We start from the raw sequence: 19,042 nt of genomic DNA on the forward strand, positions 1-19,042 counted from the left end.
TAAGGCACATTGAACTGCTTTGAAGTCTGAAATGCTCTGTGTGAATAAAGTTTCCTTGGCTTGAATGAGCAGATTTAACTCAGAAAGGTCCAGAAACCGTCGGCATCCCAACGTCTACGTTCTCCTCAGTGAAACACCGAGCTGCAGCCGCGGTGTGAAAGTGACGCTGATGTCAGCTCACTGGCGGATGACTTCCTCAGGAAGAGACCGTTGCCACGGCAGCGTGTTGTTGACTTCCTTGCGTTTGTTTTTAAGGGACTGTGATGATGTGATGTCACTCTGGGACCAAGTTAACCCTGCGATCCTTCTCTGCAACAGCTCTCTGAGGACACTGAGAACTGAATGAAGTCTCACAGCAGGAACGGCTGAATTTACTGTTTAAAATTACAATAGAAACTGTTTCTATTTACATGAAAACAAGCTTTATGACTGTTCTACAAGCTGTTCTACTTCCTGTTAACACCAATATGTGGAGCTGATGAAGAGGATGGTGAGTTCAGGTGCAGAATAAATCTATTTTATGGACACATTCACTGGTTTTTATGGTAGGACGACGGTGTTATTTAGCTCATTTGAATTATTTTTAGATAAAGAGACAAGAACAGGTTCCTAATTTATACGAGTCAAGAACAGAGAAATGTAACTGAAATCTTCCTCTTTCTGTCTAGTAGAAATAACCTGTTTACCACATTTCTGGGGACGTTTTCCACTGAAGGAGGACTTTGTCTCTGGTCTGTTCACAGACCAAACTGAACCAGGATTAGGTCGTATTTCCCTTTTAAGGCCTCATACTTCACTTTTGTGGCTGACAGGTAGAAAAGAAATGGTAAAAAATACCTTTAAATTCGACATTTTCCCGGATCAATCTCACACTCTGATGCTGTTACCACTAATATCAAATCTAGATCCAGTTTGAACTGGTCTGGACTTGTGGACATGCCTGACACGTGTCCATATCTGGAACTGTGCCATCGTCTCGCTGCTTCCTCCTGGTACAATGGACCACTTTCAGACCCGTCATTACCATAACAATGGAAGTTATGAAAGCCAACCGACAAACTGCTACAGCACTTGGAGACTGTTGCCATGGCAATACAAGGGTTGCTAGGAGACAGATGAAGAGGGGTATTATTGCTTTCCCCCTCTCGAGGGTAATCAAAGCAGCAGGAGTGTCGGTCTTTCCTCAGAAGAAACGAGAGATCTGACCTGGATGGAAGCTGAGCCTCAGAATGAAATAATCTAATAGTTTAATCCGGTTTAAATGGTAGACTCATTTAAAATCATCTGGTTTTCAGGAAAGAGGTTTTTCATGGGGAAGATTTTAAACTGATTAACTAAATGGATGAATAGGAGGTTTAAATCACTGGCTTCTGATCGTCAGGATCATGTTACAAACCAACCAACCAACTCTGGGAATCCTTGGTATGGAGCTAAAACAGGGACAAAAATACAGAAAAAAATCAGATCTACAAGCACAGATTCACTCTGGAAGTCTGAAAATAAAATAAATGTAAAAGTAAAAGTATTTTCCAACGTATAATAAATATACTAGTAGTTTTTAGACTTGTAATATTTACTTGTACTTTCCCACTTGCAGAATGAATCTGTACTTGTTAGTTACAAACATGGAGGTGCAGGTTACACGACTTTTGTCCCTCTCTTCGCTCCATACATTCAGCCCATCGGGGACATGAGTAAAACGGACATGTGCGTCAGTTTCGGATCTTCCCGTCTCTGCGAGTCCTGACCTGCTGAAAGCGAAACGGCCCACACTGAACGTAATCCTCCGCCCACTGCTCCTCCATCTCCGCCAGCTCCGCCTCCAGCTCCTGCTGGGGACAGGGGATCACCACCTCTGGGACGGTCTGCTGGGGGTACAGCAAATCGTCTGCTGCCCCCCGACAAGGCGACCTCGGTGGGATGGGCAGGTGAGGAGACAGGCCTTGCTCCAATTTGGCTTTGACCAGAACCGGGAGCTTGCTGCCCCTGTGGGGTTTTATAGGCCGGTACTCCCAGCCCCGCAGGAGACTCAGCATCACCTCCAGCCCAGAAAAGGGGTTCTCACTTGGGGCTTTGTCCCATGGGGGATCCCTTCTTGCTGAAGCTTCCTCTGTGTTGGCTCCCTCCTTGGCTTTATGGTTCGTAGTGATGCAGACGGCGTCCAGAGACTCTACAGATGAGGCGGGGCTGGGGCTCCTCAGCTCACATGAGGTCTTGTCCGTCTCTATCCCAGCTGAAGGAGACTCAAAGGCGGTTGTAGCCTCGGATGCTGCAGGGACTCTGGTTGGGTCTTCCACCCCCTGAGTGAGTGATGAGTAGCGGGTAGACGGGCCGCAGGAAGTGCTCCTGCGCCCCACCCTCCTAGGTACTTTACACACCGCTTCATAGTCAGAGTCAGCAACCCGGAGTGCAGCGCACCCCCGGCACCGCCGTGGCTTCTGGCCGGAGAGGGCGTCGCCTCCGGAGCACTGGTGGAGGTGCTGTTCCAGGATGAGGTCCTCCTTATCAGCCCAGGACTCGTACACAGAGTAGGCCAGATCATCCTGGATCATGTCAGAGTACCTCACATCACTCAGGGCTGACAGATCCACCACTGGAGAGTCTTCAGGAACCTCTTCAGTGTCGACTCGAGACCTGGACCCAGGTGGAGCCAGGCCACAGTCCTCAGAGTTGTTCTTCCGGTAAAGGCCTCCGATGCACTGTCTCAGCCGCTCCTTCTCCAGCAGCAGCTTGTGCAGGCGCTCCAGAGACAGCGCCTCCACTCGGGCGATCACCGTGTCGAAGCGGTACATGCGGTCCAGCATGAAGGTGCACTTGGAGCAGGCGAACTCTCCGCGGCCGTCTCGAGCCAGCTCCTGACCGAGGGCGTGGGACAGCAGCACCTGCAGGTTGAGCTTGGCTCCCGGGTGGAAAATCCAGCGGCGCTGGTTCCCACAGAGCTCACGGGCGCAGATCCTGCAGGCCTCCTTCATCTTCACCACATCCAGCATCACCACAGGGGGCTCGTCACGGGTCCGGATGTTCAGGATGCTCCCAGCAGGCTTATGAATCCAAACTAAATCAATCCCATCAAATCTCACAGGTGATTTAATGTGTCTCCATCCTTCATGTTCTGAGGAGGACCATGAGATGCAGATGAAAGCTCTAGAGCCGGTTTCTGTCTCTGGTCAGATCTCAAGCTGAGGTTTTTCCTTTCACCGGAACTGATTTAAACCTGGTTTTCGTCTGTTATCGGAAGGACCAGAAGCTCGTGACCAGATGCTGGATGTCAGGAAGCTGCTGCAGCATCCAGCTCTCGGCTGAGGTCAAATCTCGCCGGATCGCGCTGACTGAGCAACGTGATTTAAATCCGCTGCAGAGATTTCTCCACGGAGCGGATGTGTCACATTTTCACTTCCTCAGACGGCCATCGGGGTTTAGATGTTTTCAGCGGACTGATTCCGGTTTTAAGTCGGTGTCATCGCTGCGTTTCCTGCCTTTAACAAAGTCACTGCCGCTTCTTCATATGACAGCATCTCCCCGCTGAGGATCCGATACGAACACGCAAAAAACACGAACACGCCCCCCCCACTCCAACGGTTTGGACGTCTGAAGGTTCACCAGGTTCTGTCCGGGTCCCGCTCCGGTCTCTGTGCACCGGCTGCAGCAGCTGCGGATGGAGGGAGCGGCTGTCAGACGTGCTGCAGTTTCCAATGCGGGCCAACGATGCAACAAAGATCGTCTATTAGTGAGAAGATGCGTCACTCAACACTAAACTGAATTCACTTAACTGTTTTCCTGAACTGACAGGATCATTTATACAACTCTGGTTGGTTTTTCTGAACTAATGAAAATTTACTCTATTACTTATCACTTTGTTTTATTTTAAAAGGAGGACAATCAGTTCCTTTGAATAAATTAAATAATTGTTAAAATAAAAATATTGTTTTTTATGGAATAAAAAAACAGAATAATGTTGTTAAAAATGATCAACTATCTAATAAAATATATGGCTATGTGTGACGGTGTTAAATTTTGTTATGTGATGAAAAGTATTTCTGGACAACAATAACTCTGGTGAACAGATTAAGTTCATAAGGCCTGAATGTGTCATAATGTGTGTTCTGTTTTCGTCAGCTGTTGTTAATAAAGTTAATAAGGTGAGTGATCCTGATCTCTGAAGCAAACAGAAAAGAAAGATGATGAGATTGTTTTTTTCCTTCCCAGTCCTGCTTTTAGCGGCGGAGTGAGACATCTGGCAGCAGCCTGGACTGAACCATTTCCAGTAAAACGGGGGTGGAGGGGTTGCCCTTTGCTGCACTGTCTGCTATCAACAAACAACATTTATGGGTTTGAAAGGTAAAATGTTGAAAGTTGTGCGTTTTTGTTCATGCAGATGGAAATATGAACTCTTTTTAGTGAACTTGGTTTGCAGAAAAAGAGCTCAGTCAGTTTTCTCTGTACGACCAAAGCTGGAAAAAGTAAGTTTGTTTTGGTGATAAGTGACATTTTTAGAGGAGTACTTCTATTTTTAGAGTACAGGTTAAAATCTGAAAAAAGACCAGGAATAAAAAATATTCTCTCAGCTGGTGGGATAAACAGGAAGATCAGTAAATAAATTATTTCTGGTCATCGTTAGTTTCTCTACATCATGTCTGAACGGAAGCTGCAGATCTTTCATTTTCTCACCAGTTCTTTCATTCCTAGAACAACTTTCTACCTGTGGCTGAACAGAGAAAAGAGGCCAGTTTCATTCAGTTTTCCATACTGTCAGCCTGGAATGAGTTCATGCCTTTCCCAGGGGCATCAGTCCGGCCCACTGAGAGAGGAGGAGGAGGAGGGGAGTCACATGACGCTATAATCAGGAGCATAAAGAGCTGCTATCACCCTCTTCCCACCGCCCACAGATAATCTTCATCCATCCGCTGTCATCGAGCAGGATGGATGTGTCGTTGATACGGCTACCCTCACATGCCATTTTTCTCCCTTTGTGTGCAGACTGGACCTCCTCAGGCTCTGACAGCATCTCCATCCGTCACCCCTAACCCTCTGGAGACCCCACGGCAAACACTGATCAGCCAGAATGAGGCATGCAATCAAAAATCAATTAATCCTAATCAGAGAGAGTGCCAAACACTGCTGATGGACTGCGCCCGGCGTTTATTTTACTCAGAGAGGCGGGAACAGCACCTCGCTGCCGAGGCAGACAGAGGAGGTGTCTCCATCGCTTCCTCCTCCAAACGACGAGTAAACTACAGAACCTGACTCTCACATGAGTGACGAGCAGGTGACGGGAGGCCACGGCTGGAGGAAGAGAAAACTAGATGCATTTTATTTTATTTAGCAGCTGGTTTCTTCAGACCATGATTCATCCCCAGCTACAGAAATCTTCTACCTAAAGTCCAGAAACATCGGTCCAGTCATGATCCACCATGACCTGGTCCCGTCTGTCTCCCAAAAACTAGTCATTATAGTCCTGAGTGAACAGCATGAAACAGCAGATTTATTTAAAGTTCAAACATAAGTTTTTGTATTTCCAGATCGACCTGTTCAGGCTGACAGACCCTTCAGACTGATTCCAACGTTTACTCCGTAGCTCCTCCAGCCGTTCCCGTAGGTCATCAATAATCTTATTAAACTTTAATAAATTAATGACACTTGATTAATAGCTGATATTTAAACTAGTTCCCACCAATCCTCATGGTCTTCAGGAACAGTTCTCCAGGATCCTTGAAGGACTTTACAAAACTCTTCTTTTGATGTTTCTGCCTTTTGTCCTGTTCTCTGTCCAGATGATCCCACACTGTTTTAATAATGTTGAGGTCCAGGTTCTGGGGAGGATCCCTCCCTCCATCAGACCCGTTGAGATCTGGGTTCTGGGGAAGATCCCTCCCTCCATCAGACCCGTCATGGTCCAGGTTCTGGGGAGGATCCCTCCCCCAATCAGACCTGTCTCTACTGAACTTCAGTCCAGTTCTTGGGTCATGTGACCTACCTCAGGTTTGACCTGTTTCCCTTCCTCATAAACGGCTTCTTGACAGCCTCGTTTCCATGGAGACCGTTTCTGATGAGGCTGATAGTCTGAAGGCTGGACAACAGAGCTGTAACAAACCAGTCTGACTTTTCTTTCATTTAGTCACCATAGAAACATCTGCAGCTTATGGTGCTTGTGTGTGTGTGTGTGTGTGTGTGTGTGTAGGTGGGGGTGTAACCTGTGTGGTATTTGTACGGCTGAAGCGTGTCCTGCAGATGTTTACTAGCCTAAAGCTAACTGCACCAAATAGCAACATTTATGTTTGAAATTGTGCACGGTCCTTATAAACAAAATAAAATAATATTCATTCATTCATTCATTCATTCATTATCATGCGTGTTTCACAATATTTTTTCTTTCTGAATATTATGGGATGGGGATCTTATTACTGTATTGTAACCTGTATTTTTACAAACTTTGTTTTTTTTAAAAACAATATTTTTGAAGGTAAAACTTTAACATTTGAGCCGAATAAAAATGTTTACAGAAATTTATCTTAGCGCAGATAAAGACAAACAGAAATATGAAAAAATAGAAAATCTATAAAGTCAAAATTAGAACAATTTTTTTTAATTTAATTTACTGATTTACTTGTTTATTCTACTAAAATAATCAATCATACTGTGATAATATGATTTCCTTTGATTATAAAGGAAGAACTTTTCTACTTGGGAATGATGTGCAGTTCAGACAGGCACCACCAGGGGGAGCTAGCTCACAATAAACTGACTCCGCTTTAACACACAACCACTGAAACAGTCAGAAAATCAGCTGATGGATCAGATATCCAGTGCAGTATTTATCAGGATGAGCTAATCAGAAGAGACCAGTGTAGACTGGACATTAGAGCTGGTTTACAGTCAGTTCTGCCAGTTAAAATTAGACCCATATGTGTCCTACATCCACCTCCTTATCATGTGCTGGTGTTCCACTCTGCCAACGCTCCACTGACCCACATGTGCTGATAAAAACAGCTCCGTATCGAAGACATTTAGCTGCTCGGTGGAGCCAAAACACTTTAGAGTGATGGAAACATGGCGGAGAAACTGGCGAGGAATTCAGTCCTGGACTGGTTCACCGGACTGGGTCATGTTCAGAGCCTGAATCTGAGGCCTGGATCAGCAGAGCTGCAGGAGGCGTTTCTTATTTCAGCGAAGAACAGAAAGCGTTTCTTTTGATGGGAGCAGGTTCTGATGATCTGGCTCGGCCCAGATTAATGACCCTTTTAGCCTCAAACTTTAAGAAGTGATGCTACAAACCCAGAGCTCACATGATGTGTTGCAGGAAGTAGATAACAGTCGTGGTGAAAATACCTCAGCTTCTCGTTGGTTCCTCTTCAGAGACGATGAAATGCTGAGAACTTTGGCCTCCAGCTCTTGGACCTGCAGACCCAGAGAATGTTTCTGCTGCTTCAGCTCCTCCATCGCCCTGCCACACAGAGACAGACGCCAGCAGACAAGTTAAAGGGAGAAAGAGATTCCCAGCTCTGAGCCAGGTCCTCTGTTCAGGTCAGATCCAGCATGTAGGTCAGAGCGCCGGCACACGGGGCCGGGCCAGTCAGCACCAGTATCTGCTCCAGTATGGCTGCCCGCATAGCTGATGGGAACAGAAACAAGATCACCTTCCTGGAAAACAATCCTACTGAGCAGACGTGTGCTCGGTTCTGTTTGCCTCTTGTCTTTCCACCTTAGATTCCAGCTTTAGATTAATTATAGTACAAGTGGGACAAAAATGGCTCAACCTGCTCTGGTCTGACCGGTAATAAGCGGCTGCTGTAACAGCTTCACGTTAGCTTGCTGTGGTTTTCCCTTCAACATGATAACATTACTTGATGGTACTTTTTCATTAATACTGAAACCCGTACGGACAGATAGGCTACCACTACGGCCCTTAAAGAAAAACATCCTGTTTGCATAGTGTGCATTAAAATCTTTATTGCAAGGGCAAATTAATATATGAATAAAGGTGTTAAAAAAAATCAATGCATAATTTAAATAAAATTTGATAAAATAAATCTTTTAAAATTATAAAAATAATTAGACTTACAATTTACTTACATTTCTTAAATTAAAAGACCATAGTGGTAAATAACCTGCATTTATTTCTTAACACCTAAATTTATTTACAATTATATATAAAAAGAACAAAACATGAAAACAGGGATAAAAAGACTGGAATAAAATAAACTATAATTAGATATAAAAAAAAAATCAGAAACTATAAATAAATAAAATAGATAAGTAAATAAATACATAAAGAACAGTAAATAAATAAAAATAAATACATTAAATAAACTAAATAAAACTATAAGTGGTTTGTTGCTCATTTGTGACAAGTAAAATATTAAAGTGCATCATCTTGTCTAACACCAGCATCATCATCCTCATGACATCTGATTGGCTACTATAATCATGTGACGCGGGGACTGGAAACCCGCTGGGATCGCTGCTGGTTGGGCTGCTTTTAGCATTAAGATGTTGATGCTAATGACCCGTTTATTTAGCTTCTGTTGTAAGTGAACATCAGTGTAGAACAACCCCCCTTTTTAAACACGTTTAAGTCTTTTACACGTTAACTTGGAGAAAAGTCAGGCGGAGCTGTCTCAGTTGTAGCTGCTAGAGCTTCTTTCTCCACCTGATGTGGGTTTATAAGGTTTTATTCCAACATGAGCAAGTAGCCAAGAATCCCTTTAAGACGATTTCCGTGGGAAAGAAAGGTTTTGGGGGATTTTTATTGCACATTTAAAGATTAATCACCTTTCGTTATCTGTAGAGGTTTGCTGGTTGTGGAGTCCACCTGAGTCTCCACTCTCCTCCATCCTCTCCACCATCTCTCTCTCCAGAGCCAGGCAGCGCTGGGTCTCAGCGTCCGCCAGCGAGGCCATCCGCTGGGCTTCCTCTCGCGCCAGCTCAGCCTCCTGAACACAGCGTAGGCCAGATGAAAAGTAGTCAAACTCACTGTGTTTGTCTCAGTCTTTTACCAGAAACCTTGTGTACCTCCTGCAGCAGCTGGACTTTGGTTTCCAGGATCTCTTGCATGTGGAGGATTTCCTCCTGCCGCTCCGCCAGGCGACGCTGCAGCTCTGCCTCATTCTGATTGGACAAGCTCTCAGCTGCTGATCTGCATGGGTTACAACAGTCAGACCGCAGTCAGACAACAGTCAGACTGCAGACAACAGTCAGACCGCAGTCAGACCGCAGTCAGACCGCAGACAACAGTCAGACAGCAGTCAGACCGCAGTCAGACCGCAGTCAAACCGCAGACAACAGTCAGACCACAGTCAGACCGCAGTCAGACTGCAGACAACAGTCAGACCGCAGTCAGACCGCAGACAACAGTCAGACCGCAGTCAGACAGCAGTCAGACCGCAGTCAGACCGCAGACAACAGTCAGACAGCAGTCAGACCGCAGTCAGACCGCAGTCAGACCGCAGACAACAGTCAGACCGCAGTCAGACCGCAGTCAGACTGCAGACAACAGTCAGACCGCAGTCAGACTGCAGACAACAGTCAGACCGCAGTCAGACCGCAGACAACAGTCAGACCGCAGTCAGACAACAGTCAAACCGCAGTCAGATCGCAGTCAGACCGCAGTCAGACCGCAGACAACAGTCAGACAGCAGTCAGACCGCAGTCAGACCGCAGTCAGACCGCAGACAACAGTCAGACCGCAGTCAGACCGCAGTCAGACCGCAGACAACAGTCAGACCACAGTCAGACAACAGTCAGACAACAGTCAGACCGCAGACAACAGTCAGACAACAGTCAGACCACAGTCAGACCACAGTCAGACCACAGTCAGACAACAGTCAGACAACAGTCAGACCGCAGACAACAGTCAGACCACAGTCAGACCACAGTCAGACCGCAGTCAGACAACAGTCAGACCACAGTCAGACCACAGTCAGATCGCAGTCAGACCGCAGACAACAGTCAGACCGCAGTCAGACAACAGTCAGACCGCAGACAACAGTTAGACAACAGTCAGACCACAGTCAGACCGCAGACAACAGTCAGACAGCAGTCAGACAACAGTCAAACCGCAGTCAGATCGCAGTCAGACTGCAGACAACAGTCAGACCGCAGTCAGACCGCCGTCAGACCGCAGACAACAGTCAGACCGCAGTCAGACCGCAGACAACAGTCAGACCACAGTCAGACCACAGTCAGACAACAGTCAGACCGCAGACAACAGTCAGACCGCAGTCAGACCACAGTCAGACAACAGTCAGACCGCAGACAACAGTCAGACCGCAGTCAGACCACAGTCAGACCGCAGTCAGACAACAGTCAGACCACAGTCAGACCACAGTCAGACCACAGTCAGATCGCAGTCAGACCGCAGACAACAGTCAGACCGCAGTCAGACAACAGTCAGACCGCAGACAACAGTCAGACAACAGTCAGACCGCAGACAACAGTCACACAGCAGTCAGACAACAGTCAGACCGCAGTCAGACCGAAGACAACAGTCAGACCACAGTCAGACCGCAGCCAGACCGCAGACAACAGTCAGACCACAGTCAGACCGCAGACAACAGTCAGACAGCAGTCAGACCACAGTCAGACAGCAGTCAGACTGCAGACAACAGTCAGACCACAGTCAGACCGCAGTCAGACCGCAGTCAGACAGCATTCAGACCGCAGACAACAGTCAGACAGCAGTCAGACAGCAGTCAGATCGCAGTTAGACTGCAGTCAGACCGCAGACAACAGTCAGACAGCAGTCAGATCGCAGTCAGACTGCAGACAACAGTCAGACCGCAGTCAGACCGCCGTCAGACCGCAGACAACAGTCAGACTGCAGTCAGACCGCAGACAACAGTCAGACCGCAGTCAGACAACAGTCAGACAGCAGACAACAGTTAGACAACAGTCAGACCACAGTCAGACCGCAGACAACAGTCAGACAGCAGTCAGACAACAGTCAAACCGCAGTCAGATCGCAGTCAGACTGCAGACAACAGTCAGACCGCAGTCAGACCGCAGTCAGACCGCAGACAACAGTCAGACCACAGTCAGACCACAGTCAGACAACAGACAACAGTCAGACCACAGTCAGACCACAGTCAGACCGCAGTCAGACCGCAGACAACAGTCAGACCGCAGTCAGACCACAGTCAGACAACAGTCAGACCACAGTAGAGGACACAGTAGAGGTTATTATGGTCTGTCAGAGCTCACACAGTGTCTCCTCCTCACATCTCTCAGTCCAGCTCTGCTAATAGCTCCAATGAAAAACTGTGGTTTATTTATTTAGTTTATTTACGAAGCAGCAGGGCACACAGAACAAGGATTCAGGACTCCAGACTCCCCCTCCGACGTTTAGTCCCCCACAGGCTGAAAGTTCGACCCTTTTCATTATTTAGACAAAGAGCTGACCTGCCTGACTAATTACAGCACAATAAGGCCGATAAAGATTCATCCTACAGCAGAGGCACGAAACTAAGCCAAAAGTAGCTTAAATAATGTGTAGATTTTATTTTTCTTTCTAATGTGCACGTCACAAAAAGGTTAACGTTGTCTGCCCTCTTTTAAAAACTGATCAGAAATATCTGCAGCTGCTGGAAATTGAATTTCCTTCAGAGAACAACTTTGGTTTTACAAAAAAAGAGGCAGTGTTAAAATGATTTTAAAATTATTTAAAATAAAATACAATAAAATAAAATAAATTAAATTAAATTAAATGCAGCCTTTCTGAAGCTGACAGTGGCTGGAAACCTTCCTCTCCTTTAATTCACCATTGCATTGACGACCTTTTTTCATTATAACATAAACCAGGTGGACATGTTGACTGTGTGAAAGTCTGGACTTAGACATCAGCATGTGTAGAAATGACAGAATATTAGATTTAAGGACATTTACAGGTGTGTAATCATGTAAATCAGCATCAGCTTTAAACACATTCGCTCCAGCAGTTTGTCTAAAACAGCTGAAAACACCAGCATGGTGAACACAGACTGTAAACAAATTGTGGTAAAAACAACAACCAGGAAAAAGGAAAGATAAAGAAAATGTGTTTTCTGTTTGGTTTCTAACGTTTGCTTTTTGGTTTGTGTGTGTTTTGCTCTAAAAGTGATGCTGATGGACGAGTCAGCAGGACCTCTTCGGCTCAGAGGTGGAAATGTTTGCACAAACTTTCCCACCAGTAAAATCCATCTAACAGCTTGATCAGATGAATGTTGTTGATGAGTCTGATGTGGACTGACTGATCCACGCCACAGCAGGCAGTGGGACTTCCAGATCAGACACCAGCTGCTTCACCAACAGGTGCTGGAGTTCAAATTGTTCCCGAATCAGTAGCACAACAAACCACAAGGCACCTCTGCCCCCCCCCCAACAAGTCCCCTTTTCATTACGTCCCACAACACAGACCCTTCCTCAGGATTGCTCAGAGCTCATCCACCACACCGAGGAGAGCCCCACACGTGATGAGAGGCTGCAGGTTCCTGCTGGACTCGCGGGAAATAATCCAACTAGTGATGAAAGGAGTGTTTTTGTGGTTCTGTGTCAAGTTTCCCTCCAGGCATTTCAGCAAATCTGTGCAGCACAAGCAGCTGAAGATTTGAAACAACTTTTGAACTGTTTCTGTAGACTTTTCCAGAGAGTAAAAATATACTGTGAGTAGTTTGATATATCTAGAGACAGGCGCTGAGCTGGAGAGTCAGGGAGCCAACAACATGAGATGGAAATGTGATAAAGACTTACAGCGCTGTGTCCAGAAGCTCCTGCTTCTCCTCTAGTTCCTTCTTTAGACTCTCAACTTCAACCTTCAACTCAATATTCTGCAAGAGATTAATTAAAGAAGAATGATTAGGACCTGCAGGTAGGATCAGTTAATATGAAAAATTTAGCCTACATGCAAATCCTCACCTATAAAAGTAAATAAAAAGAAGTTTAGTTACAGCCCTGTTCGGTAACCAGTGGTGTTCCCCAGGGATCCATCCTGGGGCCCCTGCCCATCATAATTCCCTTGGCTCTATTATTTGGAAGTACAATAGTAATTTCACTGTTATGCAGACTCAGATGTTTTCATGGATTACATGATTTTCTCATGACCTCAGCCACAGAAAATCATGTTTGTTTGTGTGTGTTTGCTGACAAGATTAACCAGGAAGCTCTGGAAGTATTTACATCAACATTTCAGCAGCTTTGTGACAAATCCAAACTCAGAAATGATTCAGTGTGTCTGGATCTGGATGATGATTTTAACTGTAGCAGAAGGGAGGCTGTTAGAGGAAGGACATGTAGCGATGCACCATAAATCCAGATGAATGCATTTATTTGTCAATAACTGTGGCTATTATGATATGAAGTTTGTTTTAGATTTAAACTGTTCAGCAACAGAGACAAAAAACAAAAAAACGTTCCCCAACAAAAGCAGCCTCCATGCTTCACGTGCTGACCTGGATCTCTGGACGCTCTATAAATATCTGGAAGGGATGCAAACACCTGCTGTTTCTGTCTCCTCCAACAACCACAACCCCCCCAGTGTAATTTAACCCCCCAGCACCCAGCAACACATCCACTTTTAACTGTTGGCTCTGAGTGCAGCAACAAACTCGACTGAACTGGCTGACAGTTTGCTCACGTGCACGTTATCTGCCTCAGAGTGGATTTAGAGTTCTGTGTTCCCTCAGTGGACTTCAGCTGATCACTGACACACTGACACACAACACAGGTGTGTGTGCGCAGGCTGGAATCATGCATGCATGCAAACAGCATGAATCCACACAAACATCAGTGTGGGGGGTTTGGCTGCTGCTGGAGAACAGGCCACTCACTGCAGGTCAGGTTTCCACAAGCAGCTCGCTGGATTAAACCTTTATGTGTTTCAATCAGCTTCCAGAGAAACTCGGTCTGTTAGCTAAACCTGGTTCATTCTGAGCAAAGCTGCAAACATTTTCTTCTCAATGGTTGTCAGTCCATCACAGGACCAAGTGATGGACAGACAGCTGTGCACACCTCCACACAGATAGATGATCTCTTCTTACTGTGAATGAATTGCTAATACACCTCTTTACTGTCACTTCAACATGTGCAAGGAGCTGCTACACACCTGCATACTGACATTTAGTCTTATGCAGAGGTACGAGGTGCACCTGTAATAAGGAGCAGCACATAAATGCAGTTCCATAGAGCTGCTTTATAGACGGATGCCCGCCTCACCCCAAGGGCTAGGCATTAGTAAGAATGACGGTTAGTTGTAATGACACAGAAAAGAAAAAAGCAACAGCTGCAGCGTCAGTTTTGTTTGAGGCGTCAGCATATGCAGTTTGTCCTCTCCGTCTCTGCTGGTTGTGTCTAAATTACATCTCATATGCATCACATTCATTTCTGCATAACCACTGCTCCCAGCAAAGACAGGATACATGAAGCAACCAACAGTCCTGCTGAACACCAGGAAATTTTGCTCTTGCAACAGGAGAAAAACCTTCAGGGAGAATTGAGCCATGGGGCAACTGAGGCCTGAATCAACCTCTGACAGTTGGAAGGAGACACAAACCAGCCGCTCTGCACGGAAAAACCAACAGAAACGCTTCGTTTCTTGGCCACTCACCCTCTTGTGCACGTCATCGCTGCTCTCCTCAAACTTCTGTTGGATCTTCTCCTCCAGGAAGTAGATCCTGAGCTTCAGGCTGAAGTTCTCCTTCTTCAGGTCGTTCAGGTGCTGCGAGATAGTGCGGTAACCGCGGAAACCAGAGTTAGACATGATGACAGATTTTGTAGAGGGCATATCAGCCCCCCCATTCGGCACGACATAATACGTGTAAGAACAGGGCTGAAGAGATGCAGAACTGTCCAGAAGATACAACCCAAATCAGGGCTCTGCTCCCTCCTGCTGCTACACATCAACAGGCTGCAGCAACAACTGAAGTGGGTGTGAGACCCCCTCAGAGTGGGCTTGTAAGGAGGGGGCTTGGGGATGGCAGGACAGGATTATGGGAGCTGGGAGGGTTATTTTTACCAGGAGGAAGACATGACAAGAATCTGAGACTGGACAGTGTGTTGATAATAAGAACAAATGCTGAGCTGCCTAAAAAACACACTCAGGTCATGAAGACGTGTAAATGTTAAATATGAGCCTTGTTTCATGGTCAGTTTGTGGTTCGCTGCTGCAGGACACTTCTGCAAATAACTTACAAATAGAAAGATGGACTACAAGCTGCTGAGAGACCAATAAAAGAATGAATATTACAGGCAGTGATCAGGATCCATAGCATGAACACAAGTAGCTTCAGCTGACAGCTGCTTGGAGCTTCACTAATATAGATTTACATGGCAACAAATGCAAGATGAAAGAGGCTGCAGGGCACGAACACATCCCATGGTCCCTCAGAAAATATGTCCTTCCACCTACAGTTTCCAGAACATTAAAAAAAGTTATTTGGTTCATATGAGCTCTAAAGATTTAGTCAATCCAACCTCAGAAGAAAAACATGACGGATCGCTCTGTGTCATCGTTTACTGAACAGAACGCTGCTGTTTGGGATCTTTGTCCTGCTGCATGAGACAGTTTCAGCTTTAGCCGTTGGACAGATGGACTCACATCTGACTCTGGAATACCTCAGTATCCAGAGGAGTTCATGGTCTATCAATGACTGTGAGCTGGCCAGATCATCATACCTCCACCACCGTGCTTACAGCTGCTATGATGTGTTAAAGGACCAAACGTCCACCGCGGTCTGGTCTGTCCAGAGGACAATGTTCCAGAAGTCTGGTGGTTTGTTCAGAAGCGGCTTTGCCAGCCTAAGCTGTGCTGTCATGTTCTTTTTTCTCCTGTAATCCAAGCAAGCTCTACTGGTTCGGTCTTTTTCTAAGTGGAGTGTCGTGAACTTTTAACCTGCTAACTGCAACCTGGACAGTCTGGGATGGAGATCTGGATTTTCTTCCTTGGACTGAACTTGCTGGGGTGTCCACTCCTGGGAAGACTGGCAGCCATCTTGAATGTTTTCTACTTGTGAATAATCTTTCTCTCTGTAGAATGATGGACTCCAGATAGTCTGGAAATGATCTGATAACCTTCCCACCACCTGAATTTGTCCTTTGGGGATTAATAAAGTTTTTATCTATCTATCTATCTATCTATCTATCTATCTATCTATCTATCTATCTATCTATCTATCTATCTATCTGCTTCTCTAAAACCCTGTTTCCACCAGCAGGTTCAAGTCTTTGGGGTGTTTCCACAGCAACCGTACCTTTTCCCGGTAGGTGGAGTATTGGCCGGATAGGGATAGATGCATCAGCTATGTAACAGTGTGATGTCATAGCAGCACGAGTCCTTCTTTGAATCATAAAGAAGACGATTACAGACACAGGAGGAAGAAAGGAGGAGAATGGTGGACATCCAGCAGCTCGTCTTCTGGTTTTCAGGCTTTAACAACAAAAATCCACCATAAACCTAAACGTGGAGCTCATGGGTATGTTGATGTGGTGTTTGGAGCAAGACTGGAAGGGTTGTGTGTGTGTGTGTGTGTGTGCGTGTGTGTGTGTGTATGTGTGTGTGTGTGTGCCAGGATGAGATTTATTTATAGCTCATCAGCTCATGGAGCTGTCCAGCTATGTTAAACCTTGGAGATATTAGAGGGTTTACTTAACTGTGCACATGGCTGTATAACAGTTTTATGTACCAAATCCTTCACATAAAGCCAGGAAACTTTCACTGTTTAATGTCAAACAACAAGATGAAACTTTTCCTGCAAGTTAACTAAAATGAAACTAGAAACTTGTGTTGAAGCTATGCCAGAAAATGTGAGCAGCTCTTTGTGTTGTGTACAGAGAACTGAAACTTGCTGTTCTTCCAGCCCAGTTATCTAGTTCCTCATCATTCCAAGTTTTACAGCTACTTCATCATGGAAGATGAGAGTTTCTGACCACATGGAGGCACTGATGCTCTACCAGAGCTCAGACGATCCGGCATTCCCTGCAGATCTCAGCAGGAACTGCAGCGATCCCGGAGCTATTTCAGGAAACCGTTGCCCTGCGGCTGCCACTGAGGAATGCTGGAGCTGGAGACGCCACATGTCTGATGAGCTGCATGCATGAGACTGACTGCACGAACACGTTTATTCTGCACATACATGCACACGAACGTTCACTAAGAGAAAAACGTATGTGTTTGGATGTGAATGAAACACACACCTACACACTCAGACATTTAACACAACCTCCAAATCAAAGCCGGATTAACGTGTCGGCTGCTTGGTGGAAACAGTTTGAGGGGACGTTTGCTTTGTGGATTCTTTCTTTTACAGGTAACTTTTTTTTTAGTTTAAATGTCAGTTTGTTCTGCTAAAAATGACTTTCTGTGTAAATAATTACACACCTGATTCCCACATGAATAAAACTCTTCCACCCATTACTGCACGAAAAAGTCTCATTTATACATAAAAAGAGAAAAAAAAGCCTTAAAAGTAATTATAAAGCTGAGAATATAATCAAATATAATGATAAAATAAAACTTCCATTTAATAATAATAGTAATAATAATAAGTATTATTATAAGTAAAAACAAATAAATCAGAGTCTGCTTAATTAAACGGAGAAATCATAAACAACTTGTGGGAAAAATCCAGATGAATAATTTTATACCATGAACTATTATTCATATGTGGAAAATTCAGATTTTCCTTTTCTCTGTTACGGCTGATTATTTAAGTTAACGTTTATTTCTGTGGCGGATTTAAACAACCTCAGCTGGCCAAAGTTATACTAATAAAATCCTAAATGCAGTCAGTAAATCAGCTTTAAAGTATCACTGAATTAATCTAGAATCAAACAGATAAAAAGATAAAAACAATAAGAGTTAATATTATAATTGATCATAATAATACATATTTAATACATATTAATTTATTAGTCTAATCATTCCACTGATCACTGAAACACAGAACGTCCTGTTTCTAAACTAATTCATCACTTATAAAAAGATTTCCAGAAAAATAACAGACAAATGTTTGGAGCTGAAATAATAACAAAAAATCATCTACATGCAGAAAAAATGATATATTTCCTCCATCATTACCTCTCTGAGGAAACACAGGAAAATGTCTAAACCTGCCAGAGACACAAACATGCAGAAAACGGCCCTTTATGTTTCCTCAGAAGAAACTGTGACAGTAAAAGTCCAAAACTCGAACATTTTCTTTAAACTGCTTTTTAATCCACATAATAAAAGCTCATCTTTTACACGTCACTGAAACCCGAAACAATGAAAAGCATTCAGTCACACATTAAAGAGTCTGGACCCAGAAAAACAGAGAATTCAGGAACGTGGATGTCGGTGGAAGAGTAAAGTTATTCCGTTTGGTCATTTAAAGGGCCCCAGTGGCATTTCAGGCCCCTGAATAAGCAAGTTGAAGGGCTTAGAAAATTAATTACACAATAAAAAATAGGCTTTTATTTAAAAATAAAATCTTTATTTATCTTTGAATAGTTAAAGTGATGCATGTCAGTGGTGCATATTTCTATTTCTGCACCGTATGTGTATTTTTCTGATGGAGTGGGACCCAAAATACTACAAATCAGAAAATAAAAGTAAAATTTCACAAGTATTTTCAGACCTGTGATATTTATGGGCTCGTAGAATTAATCTGTGCATGTTACAAATGCAATGACGGGACCTGTCAGGACAACTTAATCATCTCCTTCGTTTGTCACCTGCTGAACTGGACAGTAAGTTTTCATTTTTACCAAAATGAAATTTAACCCACATTTGGAGGATTGGTGGGTGCTGATTTAGAGCCGTAGTTGTCATCACAAGATGAGCCATCATGGTTTCCCTACATGTAAACTTTCAGTTTTGTAGGTGTTAGCGGCCTTTATTTGACAGTAGCTAAACAGGAAAGGGTTCAGAGGAAAAGAGATGCAGCAAGGGTCACCAGGCTGGGATTCAAACCCGGGAGGCTGCATGGAGGAGCTGTAGCCTCAACACATCAGTCTTTAATGCCTAAACCTAAACAATTACATTAGGCGACAATTACATGACAGTCCCTGAAGTGTTCAGTGTTCATAAGTTCCTGTCTGT

At 44.7% G+C, this 19,042-nt stretch overlaps 1 protein-coding gene across 9 annotated transcripts in view; it reads right to left on the bottom strand.

The window, feature by feature from the left end:
- LOC121652909 (phosphodiesterase 4D interacting protein) overlaps positions 1–19,042 on the bottom strand; it is a 112,980-nt gene that overhangs the window by 49,249 nt on the left and 44,689 nt on the right. For 3 of the 9 annotated variants that reach the window (XM_042006028.1, XM_042006026.1, XM_042006025.1), the window contains exon 1: positions 1,749–3,843. In XM_042006028.1, coding sequence (XP_041861962.1) covers positions 1,749–2,990 — 1,242 coding nt within the window. In that variant the 5' untranslated portion in view covers positions 2,991–3,843. Of the gene's footprint in view, positions 1–1,748; positions 3,845–7,326; positions 7,442–8,769; positions 8,931–9,009; positions 9,134–12,720; positions 12,798–14,572; positions 14,684–19,042 lie in introns of those variants that run through there. The other 6 variants (XM_042006034.1, XM_042006033.1, XM_042006032.1 and 3 more) reach the window with 4 other exon arrangements.

The sequence above is a fragment of the Melanotaenia boesemani genome, chromosome 14 (assembly GCF_017639745.1).
Source record: "Melanotaenia boesemani isolate fMelBoe1 chromosome 14, fMelBoe1.pri, whole genome shotgun sequence".
Lineage (NCBI taxonomy): Eukaryota > Metazoa > Chordata > Actinopteri > Atheriniformes > Melanotaeniidae > Melanotaenia > Melanotaenia boesemani.